At 46.9% G+C, this 16,397-nt stretch overlaps 1 protein-coding gene and 1 long non-coding RNA gene across 4 annotated transcripts in view; one reads left to right on the forward strand and one right to left on the reverse strand.

The window, feature by feature from the left end:
- Positions 1–5,224: 5,224 nt before the first annotated feature.
- LOC115504029 lies at positions 5,225–16,262 on the reverse strand. 2 transcript variants are annotated; one of them, XR_003965557.1, is made up of 3 exons: positions 16,104–16,262; positions 15,246–15,771; positions 5,225–5,235 (listed from the first exon to the last, which is right to left on the reverse strand). It is a non-coding gene; the product is annotated as an uncharacterized LOC115504029 (long non-coding RNA). The 2 variants fall into 2 exon arrangements; XR_003965556.1 differs by lacking the exon at positions 5,225–5,235 and adding an exon at positions 9,745–10,064 and having other exon boundaries at positions 15,711–15,771.
- Positions 15,041–16,397, forward strand: part of ITGAL (integrin subunit alpha L) — a 43,264-nt gene continuing 41,907 nt past the window's right edge. The window contains exon 1 of one of the 2 annotated variants that reach the window (XM_030300644.1): positions 15,041–15,381. In XM_030300644.1, the coding sequence (XP_030156504.1) occupies positions 15,132–15,381 (250 nt within the window). In that variant the 5' untranslated portion in view covers positions 15,041–15,131. The remainder of the gene's footprint in view (positions 15,382–16,397) is intronic. The other variant, XM_030300645.1, reaches the window with a different exon arrangement.

A 16,397-nucleotide genomic window follows, 5' to 3' on the forward strand; every position in this document is an offset into this window, starting at 1 on the left:
ATAGCAGCCCCAGGAAATCAGCAGTATTATCCATTTTAGGGATGAGGAAACTGAGGTCCCCGATAAGTCAGGAGTGGTGCATGGGGTCACCAGCTGGAATCAACCTAGGGAGAATACAAACTTAGGTCTGTTTTGACCTGAAGGCTGGTGTTCTATCCCTCATCCTGGGGCTTCCCCTTGAGAATACTAACAACCCCCACCATGCCCCTGGAAAAAGCAGGACTCTGAAGGGAAGGTTTCATCCCTATAGTTCCCTGTTGCTTCTGTTTGGACAAAATGTTCGCTCAGGTCAAAAAAGTCATGAATTTGCCTTGGTCAGTGACAACCCACTAGGCTTAGAACAAGTTCATGTGCCTTTGTGCAGGTGATCCACATGAGTCACAAGGGTGATCCTTATGACTGTATCATGAGCATTTGAAAGCATCCTTTTTATCTTTTTCTTGTTTCTCGCTGAAAGATCCATTGAATCACATTTACCACTTGGGTGAAAGCATATGGGTCAAAGATTGCAAGAGTGAAAACCTGGAGGTGGGGTTGGAAAAGCAGGCAAAGAAGAAGAGGTGGTTTTTGTTTATTTGTATGTTTTTTAAATTTTTTTAATGTTTATTTTTGAGAGAGAGAGAGAGAGAGAGCAGGAAGGGGCAGAGAGAGAGGGAGACACAGAATTGGAAGCAGGCTCCAGGCTCTGAGCTGTCAGGACAAAGCCAGACATGGGGCTCAAACTCACAGACCGCGAAATCATGACCTGAGCTGTTGTCACAGACCTCGAGATCATGACCTGAGCTGTTGTCACAGACCTCGAGATCGTGACCTGAGCTGTTGTCACAGACCTCGAGATCGTGACCTGAGCTGTTGTCACAGACCTCGAGATCGTGACCTGAGCTGTTGTCACAGACCTCGAGATCATGACCTGAGATGTTGTCACAGACCTCACGATCATGACCTGAGCTGTTGTCACAGACCTCGAGATCATGACCTGAGCTGTTGTCACAGACCTCGCGATCATGACCTGAGCTCTTGTCACAGACCTCGAGATCATGACCTGAGCTGTTGTCACAGACCTCGAGATCATGACCTGAGCTGTTGTCACAGACCTCGCGATCATGACCTGAGCTGTTGTCACAGACCTCGAGATCATGACCTGAGCTGTTGTCACAGACCTCGCGATCATGACCTGAGCTCTTGTCACAGACCTCGAGATCATGACCTGAGCTGTTGTCACAGACCTCGAGATCATGACCTGAGCTGTTGTCACAGACCTCGCGATCATGACCTGAGCTGTTGTCACAGACCTCGAGATCATGACCTGAGCTGTTGTCACAGACCTCGAGATCATGACCTGAGCTGTTGTCACAGGCCTCGCGATCATGACCTGAGCTGTTGTCACAGACCTCGAGATCATGACCTGAGCTGTTGTCACAGACCTCGAGATCATGACCTGAGCTGTTGTCGGCCGCCCAACTGACTGAGCCACCCAGGCGCCCCATGTTTGTGTTTTAAGTAGGCTTCAAAACCTACCATGGGGTATGAACTCATGACTCTGAAATCAAGACCAAAGCTGGGGGCACCTGGGTGGCTCAGTGGGTTGAGTGTGCAACTTCAGCTCAGATGATGGTTTCTCTGTTGGTGACTTCAGGCCTCACATCGGGCTCTGTGCTGACAGCTCAGAGCCTGGAGCCTGCTTCGGATTCTTTGTGTGTGTGTCTCTCTCTCTGCCCTTCCCCTGCTCATTCTCTCCCTCTCTCTCTCTCATTCTCAAAAATAAGTAAACATAAAAAAGAAGAAGAAGAAGAAGAAGAAGAAGAAGAAGAAGAAGGCCTGAATACCAGCCCCTCATTTGCTTTTCACATACAACAAAAACACTGAGGCTGGTCCTAGTTTTTCACATTATGACAATGTAGAGTTATAACACTACACTTAAAGGTTTAGGACACTTTATTTTTTAATTTAAAAAAAATTTTTTAAGATTTGATTTTAAGTAATCTCCACACCCAACGTGGGGCTCACACCCATAACCCCAAGATCAAGAGTTGCAGTTCCACCGACAGAGCCAGCCAGGGGCGCCAGGTTCAGCACATTTTAAAGAAGTCTTTTTAATTGTGGTAAAGATACACTCCGTATATTTCTAGTATACTGAGAATATTTCGGTAAGTTTAGCACCCTTTAAAAAAAAAGTTTTTTTAGGGTTTCTTTTTGAGAGAGACAGAGCACGAGCAGGGGAGAAGCAGAGAGAAAAAGGCACACAGAATCGGAAGCAGGCTCCAGACTCCCAGCTGTCAGCACAGAGCCTGACGCGGGGCTCGAACTCACGAACTGCAAGATCATGACCTGAGCAAAGTCGGAAGGTTAACCGACTGAGCCACCCAGGTGCCCTTAATACGTTTGTTGTTTTTTTTTTTTAAAGATTTTATTTTGGGGCACCTGGGTGGCTCAGTCGGTTAAGCATCCGACCTTGGCTCAGGCCATGAACTCGCGGTTCGTGAGTTCGAACCCCACATCGGGCTTTGTGCTGACAGCTTGGAGCCTAAAGCCTACTTCAGATTCTGTGTGTCTCTCTCTCTGCTCTTGCTCATGCTCTGTCTCCTCTCTCTCTCTCTCTCTCTCTCAAAAATAAATAAACATTAAAAATAAATAAAGATTTTATTTTTAAGTAATCTCTACACCCAATGTGGGGCTTGAGCTCACAACCCCCAGGTCAAGAGTTGCATGCTCTACTGACTGAGCCAGTAAACTCATTACAAAATTATTCTGTTGTCCCTGGAGGAAAATCACAAAATGCAGCTTAGTGAAAAGGAAGAAAGTTAAAAGAACTTGAAATCCCTCTTCCCAGAGAGAAGTACTAGTCATAGCTTCACTGAGTGAATTTTAGACAATTTGCTCTACGCATAAGGAGGGCCATCACCTCACACTGAACTCCAGGCGGCGCCCTGTCACTTCCTCCAGGCCACATGGACCAGTGTGCTGTGTGTTCTGTGTATTTGCATATATTTTTAATTTTTTAAAACAAAAAAGGGATCATTCCGAGTGTTTCTAGTAAGAAATAACATAATGGATGGAAATAATCCGGCATGTGATAGGCGCTCAGCACTCCTGCTGGGTTCCTTCATCAATATTTGTCAAAAACTTTTGTGCACTGGACACTAAAGCTATGGCAATGAATGCCAGACAAAAATCCCTGTCCTCGTGGAGCTGACGTACTAATGGGAAGAGATAGCGATAGGTAAGATCAATCATTTGTTAATTAGGGATAGATGTTGAGGAGGGAGGAATGAAGTCTAGAGAGAGGGAGGGATAGGAAGTCTGATACGTGTTTTACGTAACTGTCGCCAGGGAAGGCCTCGCTGAAAAGGTGACTTTGAAGTAAAAGCCTGAATAAAGAGAAGAATAGTGTGCAGATATCTGGAAAAGAGTGTTTCAGGGAGGGAACGGCCCAAGTGCAAAGGCTCTGCGGCAGGAATGTACCTGGGGTGTTCTAGGAGCAAAAGACAGCCACGATGACTGGTACGCAGTGAGTGGAAAGACCCATAAGAAATGAGGTCAGACAGATGCGTCACAGTGTTGGTTGAAGACGACACAGGACTTAGGGCATCACAGGACTGATGTAATCTGACTTTGCTATAGCTTTGAATCTGCATTCAAACCCCACAGGTCCAAAACATTCCCCATTGGTCTGAGCCCCCCCACTCTGGCCCCGACATCCGGGTCAGCATCCCCATTGCTAGTCCCTGAACCTGAGCCTGACCCAGGCAAGACACAACCTCTCCCGGGTTTGCCCCCCGGGGCTTCCAGCAATAGGCTCTAGAAACGAGACCTATGCCCGTAGCTCCTCACACTCTTAACCACCTAACAACAGCCTGTATGGCGAGAAGTTTCATCTTTGTATCTGAGGTAAATGTGAGAAGCCCTAATGAGTCATCGCTTGCCATAAGAATGAGAAAGAGAGACACAGCACAGAAAGAGCGACTCAGAGTGATGGCAGAACTCAGAACGGAGGGTCAGGAGACAGAGATAAAGAGTGAGAAGGTGGCTTAGGGGGTGCTGAGGGAGGGAGTCACAGGATAACTTGGGGGAACAGCATTCCGGCAGAAAAACACTTGTGGCAAAGGGCCCAAAACGAGCAAGCTCCATGTGTTGGAGGCACAGTAAGGCGGCCATTGTGGCTGGTGACAAGTGGGTGAGGGAGGGAGCAGGAGGAAGTGATGCTAGAGAGGCAAGGAAGGGCCAGATGTGCGGGGCTCATGGGCTTTGGGCTTTGGCACGGCCTTTGGATTTGGCTCTGGGTAAGATGGGGGCCATGGGGCAGTTTAGACCAGAGGAGTGACATGGCCACTCTGGCTGAAGTGAGGGTAGACAGGGCTGGGAAAGTGGATGCGGAGAGACAGTGCGAAGGCTCTGGCAAAAACCCAGGGGAGAGACGATGGTGACTTGGTTACACTGGAGATGGTGACAGGTGGTCGCAGTCTGGATATTTTTTGAAGGTGGAGCCAACAGACTTCCTGATGGATTAGATACAAGATCTGATGGGCCATGTGAAAGAATTTTGGACTTTCTGTCCTCAGAGAAAAAGGAAGTCACAGGATTGGTTTTAAGCAGGGAGATGACATGGCTGCATTTGTGATTTTGAAAGATCACTCTGTGGGGAGTGAAAGAACACACTGGAGGGGAAGGATGCAGCAGAGGACCACTACTGCCTTCAAGACTTCAGGAAGTTCCTCCCCTGTGATCCCATGACCCCAGAACTTCCTTGTTCTAACAGTTATCATCTAGATTTTCTCTGACTTCTGTGAGCTCCTTACAGCTTGGACCACACCTCACTGGGTTCCATCTGCTCAGGGCCCAGCATGAGCTCTGACACAGAGAAGCCCTTAGAGAGAGCATTTGTTGAATGAATAAATGCAAAGAATGTGAATGAGGTAAGAGATCAGCACCCTGCTATTTGGGGCTCACTAAAGCATTTTTAAAATCCCTTATTATTGTTGTTTTCTGGTTAAAACAGTTATCAGTGCCTTTTATTAAAAAGCCAAACACGACATAATAATAAAAGATCTCTAAAACCTCATCCTCTATACTCTAGAAATAACTCAGGACATCTCTAGAATCTAGAAATAACTATGTAGAGTGCATTAAATATCCTCCCCCCAATTTTTTAAAAAGTTTATTTACTTAAGTAATCTCTACACCCAACGCGGGCCTTGAACTCCCAACCTGGAGATTCAGAGTCACATGCTCTTCCGACTGAGCCAGGCAGGCGCCCCTCCTCCCCCCAATTTTTTAAATGTCTACACCAAACAATGAAGTGTTTAAGACGTAGAGATGTGGGAGAGAGACAGGATGAGAAAGGCAGACCTCCTTCCTAGCAGGCAAGTAAGGTGTAACACACGCTATTTTGTAATTTGCTTTTCTTCTACCTAGATCATCATGACAATCTTTCTATGCTAGTACTTGTAAATCTACCATATTTTGTTAAAGACTGAATACTATTGCATAAAATGGATTTATGTAATTGGTATAACCAACTTCCTATTATTGTTAGATATTCCCCCACGCCCTTTTTTTTTTTTTTTTTTTAATTAAAGGATTTCCTTGAAGATCCTTGTTGCGTTTATTTCTTGGGGCACCAGAATTTTAGGAGGATAGTTGAAACAGGTGTTCGTCCTGGGGCAGTCGGAGGACTTGAGACTTTGCCTCGTGGGGACTATTAGGTATAACTGAGGGTGTTCAGCCTGGAAGAGAGACATGTAAGCCTTGTCTGTACTTCTGAAGGGGCTTCCAGATGGGAAAGAGAACAGATTTGTCCCCAGGCATTTCTGCGGGACAGAACCAGGTCTAAGTTATGGATGTCACAAAAAGGCAAACTTGCGTGTCGTAATACAAGAAAGCATTTTCCGGGGCACCTGTGTGGCTCAGTCGGTTAAGTGTCCAGCTCTTCATCTCAGCTCAGGGCGTGATCTCACAGTTGGTAGGATCGAGCCCCACGTGGAGCCCCATGTCTGGCTCTGAGCCTGCTTGAGATTCCCTCTCTCCCTCTCTCTCTCTCTCTCTCTCTCTGCCCCTCCCCTGTGTGCTCTCTCTCTCAATAAATATATAGACTTAAAAAAAAAAACAAAAGAATTTTCCTACAAGAAGAGCTGCTGGAGACGCAGCGGATCTCCTTGGGACAAAGTCATGAGCATCCTGTCTCTGTAGGAGTGTAAGGAGAATTTGATTGAAGATTTAATAGGAGGTATTATATAAGGGACTTTTGCGCAGCAGGCCAAAGTTGAATTAGGTGACATTCAAGAGTCCTTTCAGATCTGAAACTTTATTACTACACTTCTAATCGAAGGTGTCATGAAGCATGACACAAAGAGGTTGGCCGTTTCAAATTCTCCTTCCTAAGAGTGTGGGAATTCAGAGGATGTGTGACGTGGAGCTGCGGTTGGCCCTGGAGGGCAGCCTTCTCCAAACTTCGTTGAAGAAGTGGGGAAAGGTGGCTTACAGAGAGAAGGATGGGGAGCATGTGATGCCCTCTTCCAGCCGCCTGCAAGACCTGATCGTATTTGGGTTCTTCTAAGGGTTTTGTGATATCCTTGAGACAAATATATGTGTTTGCATTCAGTAAGCCCACATGGGTGCCCGTGACTTGCCACAGTATGACATCTGGCCCGGACCCTCTAAATTAATAGGGATTCATCCATAGCCCCTGAACGAGCTTCAGGAACGTTCAGCTGGAGGAGGAGTGGCGGAAAGGGTTAAAGAGGTGGTGAGACAAGGGAGGAAGCCTTCCTAATCATTTAGATAATCAAGAGAGCTTCTGCTTCCCCCAAACCCTCCACCTTGTTGTACAGAGCAAACACATCATACAATGACAAGTCCTCCAGGTTCTGTTTGACTTGTTTTCTAGATGGACTCAAGAGACCTGGTCAGAAGACAGGAAATGTTTTCCTGTTTCCCACTGGGGTAGAGCGATGGCAGGGAGTTTGCTTTCCTTGATGTAACAAAGAAGACAGCTTGAGGTTACCAAGATCCCCATTGTAGGCCAAATGTGGGTTTTGGTCATTTTGGAAGTTCAAGAACAAGTGGGCCGTGTCTGGAGAACGAATGTGGTTCCTATTCAAGAGGGAGCGTAGGAGTGCCCTGAGTGGGGAGGCTCAGACCAGAATGAACCCAGGAATGAACGTTTAGCCATTAGATGGGAGCAGTGATCCTTCCTGTACATAGTAGCTATTATGCAAGTGTAAGTCTGGCTCAGACCCCTGAACATAAATCCCGTGTTTGAGTGAGAGAGAGAGAGAGAGAGAGAGAGAGAGAGAGAGAGACATAAGTAAAACTTGAAAGAGCTGCCTCACTAGCCTGCACACCCTGGAGCCCAAACAGTTGGAGCTTGGTGTAACTCAAAGCAGGGAGAGAAGTTCTTCCCGACTCTACCCCAGTCTTGGTATTTCAAGGGCTTGGGCTAATAGCCAAGAAATGTTCTAGCTCCAGTTTTGGTTATAGAACGACAGCCAAGATGTGAAGCCTTGAGCAGCTCACATACCAGGGAGTAGAGCACAGGTGAAATACCTCTAAAGACTTTCTGAAATAGCAGAGACTCTGCAGGAAGCTGGAGACCTTGTACTAGCAGGTGGGGGTAATATGGCAACAACATGGCGGTGGTAACATTAATATGATCTTGTTTGGACTCATAGACTGGTGAGTCCTGCAGAAGCCTGGGATCTGGGTATGGAGGAAGCAACAAAGGCCCAGAGAGGTGAAGAGGGTCATTGGCACAACACGGCAAGACAGTACTGCTCGGAGCTGGTTCCCAGGTTTCTGGTCCTGAATGATGGGCTCTTTCGGCTACAATCAACCATACGCTGAGGGGCTGGAAACAGAGGCCCTGGGGTGAGGTCACCCAGTGACATCAGGGCCCCGTGAACTGCACGTGAATACTCAAGAGTGCCATCAGTAGGAAATCCCTACCTGTGGTATGTTCAGGTCAGCCCTTCCTCAGAAAATCCAGGTAGAGTTTCTAGAACTTTAGAATGCTCTGGTGTGCCTAGCCATGAGATCATAAGGGCCTTGCAATAGGGTGGGGGCCTCTGAGCCCCTCTGGGCCTCCATATCCTCCCCTCCCCTGAGGCCCCCTTCCGGGGGTAGGGCAGTTTCTCCCTCTCCTGGCAGGTGGGAAGAAGGGGAAGGAGCCCTGTGGTGACCCAGATATTTCTGTCAGAACCATCCTGACCAAAGGGGCCCATGTCACTGTACCCAGGAGGAAGTGGTGGGTGGCGAGCCTGGGCTGGGAGGTAGCAGCTGGGCAAGCACACCATTTGCACCAGCAAATCTTCTGTGTGAATCAGAAAAGAGAACTTTGCCCCGATTCATCCTGGGTTTGTAGGCAGTCAGGCCTGGTGGATTGGGGGGTAAAGGGGAGAGGGAGGCACCAGCCTGCTTTTCCAGCTGCCCTCTACATCAGCCAGGCATGCCCCGAGGCTCCCTGCTGCCACACCCTTGCTTATTCAACGTGTTATTCATTTAAGCACCGGAGAAAGGGTTCAGTGTGGCCCTACTGTGACTGGAACGAGAGAGGCCATCGGGAATGGAGGTAGCCTTTCAGTTGTCACCGTTCCCTGTTTGTAGACCTCATGAATTCTCTCTCATGACATCTATTTCTCTGCATTTCTGCCCTGTTCTCCCCTCACTTATGACTATCCCCTCTGTGTCCTCCAAGTTTCTGTTCTGGAGGGACCCAACTTCTTTCTAACCTGCCACCAGAGTATCATTTAATTTTATATATTAAATTTTTTTAATGTTTATTTTTGAGAGAGACAGAGACAGAATGCGAGTGGGTTGGGCACAGAGAGAGAGGGAGGCACAGAATCCGAAGCAGGCTCCAGGCTCTGAGCTGTCAGCACAGAGCCTGATGTGGGGCTCGAACTCACAGACTCTGAGATCATGGCCTCATCCGAAGTCAGATGCCCAACTGACTGAGCCACCCAAGCGCCCCTATATTAAATAAATTCCTGATTCTGGGAATTCAGGCCTCTTCTTTCAACTCCTTCAACCTCTTCTTTTCGGACAATACAGCTTTTTGGTCCTAAGAGTCTAGACCCTGGAAAGCTTAATTATCCTTAAGGGCAAGGGAAGCCCCAAGCATTCACTCCTCGGTGAATATTTGCTGACTAAATATTTACCTGCTATGCTCCAGGCACTGTTTTAGGTACTGGGGATACAGCAGTGAATGGCAACAAGAAACAGTATTTCTGCCCTGGTGGAGTTCATATTCTAACAGGTGGACAGTAAACCAGATGGATAAGTAAATTAAATACTATGAGCTGAAGCCCTATAACTGCTAAGGAGAAAAGTTCAGAGGAGATGATCCAGGAATGAGCCATGAGGCTTTCTTGGGAAACCCAAGCAAGAGAAGAGCAGGTGCAAAGGCCCTGGGGCAAAGGTGTGTTGGACTGAACGAAGAGCCAGGACAGCAGTGTAGTTGAAAAGGAGTGAGCAAGATGGGGACTAGATTTCAGAAAGACGGTGAGATGTATCTGACAACTTAAGTCCCTCTAGGCCACACTGAGAACTTTGGCTTGTATTTTGAGTGAAATGGAGAACCACCGAAAGGTTTTAAGCAAGAAAGTAGCATGATCTGACATATATTTTTATTTTATTTTTTTAATGTTTATTTATCTTGAGAGAGAGAAAGAAAGAGCAGGGGAGGGGCAGAGAGAGGAGAGAATCCCAAGCAGGCTCCTTGCTGTCAGCACAGAGCCCCACATGGGGCTCCATCCCATGAACCATGAGATCATGGCCTGAGATGAAACCAGGAGTCAGACGCTTGACCGACGGAGCCATCCAGGCTCAGCCCCATGACTTGTATATTTAAAGGATCCTCCTGGCTGCTGTATGGAGAACAGACTATAGCAGGGGCAAGACTGGAAGCAGGGGACCAGTTAGGGGACTGCCACAAAATCCTGGCACTAGGTGATGGTGGCTCGGGCCAGGGAATGAGCAGTGATGAAGATGAGAAATGGCTGCACACAAAATCTTGTTTACTCTCCTGCGCGGAGCAAGAGAAGATTCTCTCTCATCGTTTACAGATGGACCTATAGAAAAATAAGACATATTTGAAATCATTTTACCTTACAATGGACACAGAAGAGCTTAGGCATCCAGGCCGCTGGCTTCATCTTAGATGCACAGATCCTGGGTACCCCAGAACTTCCCAGCGTAGGGTCTCATTTGTCACTCCTCTGTGACATGATATGCTTGAGTCCATTTTCATGGAACAGTTGGTAAGTGGAGCAACTAAGCCATCCTGAAGAAAGCTGGCATCTTTTGGGTTCAGTCTATCTGAGGCTACCTTGCCCTTGGTTAGCTGTCTCCCTGCCAGCACGATCAGTTTTCTTTTCTTTTCTTTTCTTTTCTTTTCTTTTCTTTTCTTTTCTTTTCTTTTCCCTTCTCTTCTCTTTTCTCTTTTTCTTTCTCTTTCTTTCTTCTCCTCTTCCTCCTCCTCCTTCTTTAAAAAAAATTTTTTTTAATGTTTATTTATTATTGAGAGACAGAGAGACACAGAGAGTGAGTAGGGGAGGGGCAGAGAGGGGAAGACACAGAATCCGAAACAGGCTCCAGGCTCTGAGCTGTCAGCACAGAGCCCGACGTGGGGCTCGAACCCACAAACTGTGAGATCATGACTTGAGCTGAAGTCAGTCACCTAACCATCTGAGCCACCCAGGCGCCCCTCCTCCTTCTTCCTTAGAGAGAGAAGGTGCAAGTGAGCGAGGAGCAGATTGAGAGAGAGCAAGACAGAGACAGAGAGAAGTGGGGCTCACCCTAAGCAGGGCTCATATTCACAGAAGCAGGCCTTGAGCTCATCTGATGCGTGCCTGATGCGGGGCTCAAGCTCCCGAACCCTGAGATCGTGACCTGAGCCGAAGTCGGATGCTTAACCGACTGAGCCACCCAGGCGTCCCTCTTTCCTATTCTTTTTTAAGATTTTATTTTTAAGTAATCTCTACAGCCAACATGGGGCTCAAGCTCACAACCCTGAGATCAAGAGTCACATGCTCCCCTGACTGAGCCAGCCAGGCGCCCCTGGCCTGTCAGTTTCATACTGCTCATTTGATGCAGCCGAGATAACACCAAGCAGAAGGCACCTACTGCAGCTGCTTTCCTCAGAAGTGGGTGACAGTAAGGCCAATGCTTTGAGTTTCATAAAGTCCTCCTCTCTAGATGCTTCATCTGTTTGAACACTGATGAGTCATTTACTAAATTGGAGCACAGAGTCGAGAGAGGCAACAAGGCCCTTGCAAGCCATGCCAACAAGCTTGGAGATGATCGTGTGTATGCAAAAGGAGAATCATCAGAGGTTTTAAAGCCTAAGAGAGACAAGCTCAGGTTTCTCAAGGTTAATATGGACCTTCCCCAGGAGGTGGAACCTTCTCTAGAGGCAGGAGAGTGAAGAAAGGAAGAGCTACAGTGGCAGTAAATTGTTCCCGTGAGAATTGATGGGCGTTTGGGCAAATGGAATGGAACTGAGAGACCCAGCTGAGGCCTCAGAGAACAGACTATTTGAGATATGATGAAGGCCTGTGACTAAGGAAGAAGTGTGTGTATGTGTGTGTGTGTGTGTGTGTGTGTGTGCGCGCGCGCGCCCACAAGTGTGCAAGGAACATCCTGTCTCAGGACTTCCCCACGTGGTCCCAGCCTCAGATGTCTGCAACCCAACTCTTCAGGGAGTCATCTGCTCTCTCCAACATGGAACCTCTGATTCCCTAGAATCCTTGGGGCTTCCTTGTACTTTTGAGGCTTCCTCAGATTTATAGCCCTCAAACAGAAGGGGGAAAAATGTTCTTTTGCTCTTTTAACCTGAAAACCAGGGGCACCTGGGTGTCTCAGTTGGTTGAGTATCCGATTCTTGATTTTGGCTCCGATCATGATCCCAGGGTTGTGGAATCGACTCCTGCATCAGGCTCCATGCTAAGATTCTCTCTCTCTCTCTCTCTCTCTCTCTCTCCCCCTGCCCCTCTCCCCCCACTCATTCTTGCTGTCTCTTAATAAATAAATTAAATGAATTAACAAACTGAAAAACAAAATCTGATAAATACGTAAATGAGTATACTTACCTGCTGAAGCATACACATAGACTATAATCCAAGCAGTAGAGACTTTGAGATCATTTCCTGAATTCCTTCCATCCCAGGGGTTGTTACAGATACACTTGAAGTTTCTATAAACATAAGCCCTGATTCAAGAATCTAAATTTTGAAGATGGCCTAGAAGAAAACCTTTACTCTGGAGAGGGCTGATTTGACAATTAATTCTGGGTTAGATGTTCTGTGGGAAGATAATTAGTTTTTCCAAACACGTCCAACCTGTATGGTTAATTATTAGAACTGACATTTTTTTTTGTCACAAAGAATCTATGGCTCTAAATTATTACCAGTGGTTATTTTTGAGATTTAGGAGTTGGGGTGGATGTTAAAAGAGAGTTTTCTTCCTTTTACTTTACATGCTTCTGTAATGTTTGAATTTTTTTTAATTTTATACTTTTAAAAAATGTTTATTTTTGAGAGAGTGGGGGGGGAGGGGCAGAGAGAGAAGGAGACACAGAATCTGAAGTAGACTCCAGGTTCTCAGCTGTCAGCACAGAGCCCAACGTGGGACTCCAACTCACAAACCGTGAGATCATGACCTGAGCTGAAGTGGGACGCTTCACCGACTGAGCCACCCAGGCGCCCCTGTAATGTTTGAATTTTTAAGTGTATGTTCTTTTTTGTCATCTCAGAACAATAGAAAAGAATTTGGTCAGATGTAAATCATAACCACTGCACAGAGGACCAAAGAAATCAGTCTGAATAATCTGATTTTAACTGAATTTGAAAAAGACTACCTGATATTATCTAAGTACTAGGAGGCAACTTGTCGCATTGTAGCTGCCTAGCAGCAGATTATAGATAATCTGTCTGCAAAAGCCTTCCCCAGGGACAGCTACTGAAAGTGACTTTGCAAGCTGAACAGGATTTCTTCACAACAGAGGGAGAATCTGAAGGTCCTTCCCACTTTCCCATAAGCGAAGACAAGTTCCTCAATTCTGTTGTGCTTTTAACTATTTGTATTTTTTTTAGTTACATAACTTATACATCCTCATTGTAAAAAAAGATCTGACAATACAGAAATGTGTCAGCGTTATTCTTCAGAGGTAACCACTGTTTGGGAGTTTGGTTGTGTGTCTTTTCAGATTTTTTGTACACACACACGCGCAAACAATTTCAACTTCTATTTTTTTATTTTTCCATCTGATTTCTTTCATGACACAGTGATTCACTTTTATGGGTGCTCTCTATAAATTGCCAAATATTATAGATTGAATTCAGCTTTCCTTTTTTTTTAATTTTATTTTTAATTGTTTTAAATTTATATCCAAATTAGTTAGCATGTAGTGAAACAATGATTTCAGGAGTAGATTCCTTACTGCCCCTTACCCATTTAGCCCATCTCCCCTCCCACAACCCCTCCAGTAACCCTCAGTTTGTTCTCCATATTTATGAGTCTCTTCTGTTTTGTCCCCCTCCCTGTTTTTATATTGTTTCCCTTCCCTTATGTTCATCTGTTTTGTCTCTTTAAGTCCTCACATGAGTGAAGTCATATGATTTTTGTCTTTCTCTGACTAATTTCACTTAGCATAATGCCCTCCAGTGCCATCCACGTAGTTGCAAATGGCAAGATTTCATTCTTTTTGATTGCCGAGTAATACTCCATTGTATATATCTACCACATCTTCTTTATCCATTCATCCATCGATGGACATTTGGGCTCTTTCCATACTTTGGCTATTGTCCATAGTGCTGCTATAAACATAGGGATGCATGTGTCCCTTTGAAACAGCACACCTGTATCCCTTGGATAAATGCCTAGTAGTACCATTGCTGGGTCGTAGGGTTGTTCTATTTTTAGTTTTTTGAGGAACCTCCGTGTTGTTTCCCAGAGTGGCTGCACCAGCTTGCGTTCCCATATTTTTCATTTTTTAAAGATGGAATTCACATACTGTGAACCTCACCATTTATTTACTTATTTATTTATTTATTTATTTTCTTAATGTTTATTCATTTTGAGAGAGAGAGAGACAGAGGGTGAGCATGGGAGGAGCAGAGAGAGAGGGAGACACAGAATCTGAAGCAGGCTCCAGGATCTGAGCTGTCAGCTGCCAACCTGATGCGGAACTCGAACTCAGGAATCGTGAGATCATGACCTGAGCCAAAGCCGGACGCTTACCAACGAAGCCACCCAGGTGCCCCTTATTTTGGTTTTGATTTGCATTTCCCTAATGACTGATGATACTGAGCATCTTTTCTATGTTAGTGGCTATTTACATGTCATCTTCAGAGAAATGTTTATTTAAACTCTCTGCCCATTTGAAAAGCTGGGTTATTTGTCTTTTTACTGTTGAGTTGCAAGAGTTCTTTGTATATTCTGGATACAAGTGCTGTGTTAGATACGTGATTTGCAAATATTTTCTCCCTTTCTGTGGATTTTTTTTTTTTTTGCTTTTTTGTTTTTTAGAAGAAAAATAAGTCACTAACTATACTGTCTGTAACTTGCTCTTTTTCTTCAACAGTGTATTATGGGCTTTTTTTTTTTTTTTTTTTTTTTTTTTTAATTTTTTTTTCAACGTTTATTTATTTTTGGGACAGAGAGAGACAGAACATGAACGGGGGAGGGCCAGAGAGAGAGGGAGACACAGAATCGGAAACAGGCTCCAGGCTCCGAGCCGTCAGCCCAGAGCCCGACGCGGGGCTCGAACTCCCGGACCGCGAGATCGTGACCTGGCTGAAGTCGGACGCTTAACCGACTGCGCCACCCAGGCGCCCCTATGGGCATTTTTCAATGTGAAGAGAAAGCTATCTCATTCTTTTTCTTTTTCCTACCTTATTTCTTTCCTTACTCTTTTTTTTTTTTTTTTTTTTTTTTTGTGGCATCCCATTATGTTTGTACCACAGTTTATCTGACCAGTCCTTCACTGAGCTTTACAGAGTCTTCCGTTTGTGTTGGTGCAAGACAATGGATCAGCAGGCCTTGGGCATCTACCTACCGTGTTGTCTGCTCCTGGATGATGTGAAAATGCAAGCAGGCACAGGAAATGTCTCTAACCTGGTTACACTTCCTCTCAACTCATGCGGTTTCACAACCCCTACAGGCTCACCCCCACCCAGTGTCACCAGGCTGGCGCCTCGGTGAGAAAGTCCCACTGCAAGAGGCCCTGGGGCATTGTCATTTTCCTCTTTCACCCTGTCTGGGTTGTCAGCGAATCCCCAGGGCTCTCTGAACCTGGAGCCTTCCTTGGTCAGGTCCCTGCGGCCGCTGGAAGGATGAATTCCTGCACCATCGTAGTGAGGCTGCTGCTGTCTGGGCCTCTTTTCTTTGGTAGGCAAGGGAACAGGGGAGGGTCGGGGAGGGGACATGTGTCTGTGGCCAGGGGTAAGGGCAGGGCTTTGTGGAACTGGAGTACTGAGCAGCGGCTTTAAGGGTGGGAATGGCCTTAGCTGATGTGAGGATCAGGAATCTTGAAGGGAAAAAGGGGAAAGGAAAGAGAGTCCGAAGTAGAGGCAAGGTATGGAGGAAAAGACAGAGAAGGGAGATACAGGCGGCAGTAGAGATGTGGAGTGAGGTCTTAGAAAAAGGCAGATGACTAACAGGTACCTGGAGCTGGGCTGGGGTCTGGGCCTGCCCTCTCTGGGGGTCAGTCCACTCACCTGAACAAATGGCGGGCAGCATCTCTGCCATCCCAGGATGCTGTGGAAATAAGCCTGGTGCCTGGAAGGAAAGCAGGGCCAGAATGGACAGTTAGGGGCTTGCAGAGGATGCCCAGGCTGCTTGGGGGGTGGGGGGTGGGGTGGCATGGGGGAATCTGAGAGCTAAGGAAGAGACTGGTGCATGGTGGCGTGGGCAGTAAGGGAGCATGAGATGAGAGGCAGCTTCACAGAAATCAGGGGATCCTGAAACTCTGAGTCTGTGGAAGGAGGCCGGAGGCTAATCATCTTGGGCCGGCGGCCCAAGGGAGAAGTGGGTGTGTAGGGAGATGCACCCTGCTATGGGGCAACCGCAAGGCCTGGGGGGCGCCTTCCATCTGCCACTATCTCACGGACCTCCGCCTTCTCATCCTTCCTTCTTTGCAGGGAGGCCAAATGGGCTCTGGGTAGTAGGGAGTCGCTCCTTCCAAATTTCCCCGGGGTCAAGGCAGTCAAAGGGGAAGCCCAAGGGGAAAGGTCCGGCTCCTTCTGGGGCGTAGGCAGCTGGCTGCGGAGGCGGCGGAGGACAGCGCCAGGGTTTTGTGGGTGGACCCACCCACTTAGGGCACGTGGGCGCCGGCCAATCGGCGCCCGTGGCTCTGGGGGCGCGTGCGGGGTCGCTGGCCAGCGGAAGTGGCTGACCGCACCTCC

This window comes from Lynx canadensis, chromosome E3 (genome assembly GCF_007474595.2).
Source record: "Lynx canadensis isolate LIC74 chromosome E3, mLynCan4.pri.v2, whole genome shotgun sequence".
Classification (NCBI taxonomy): Eukaryota; Metazoa; Chordata; class Mammalia; order Carnivora; family Felidae; genus Lynx; species Lynx canadensis.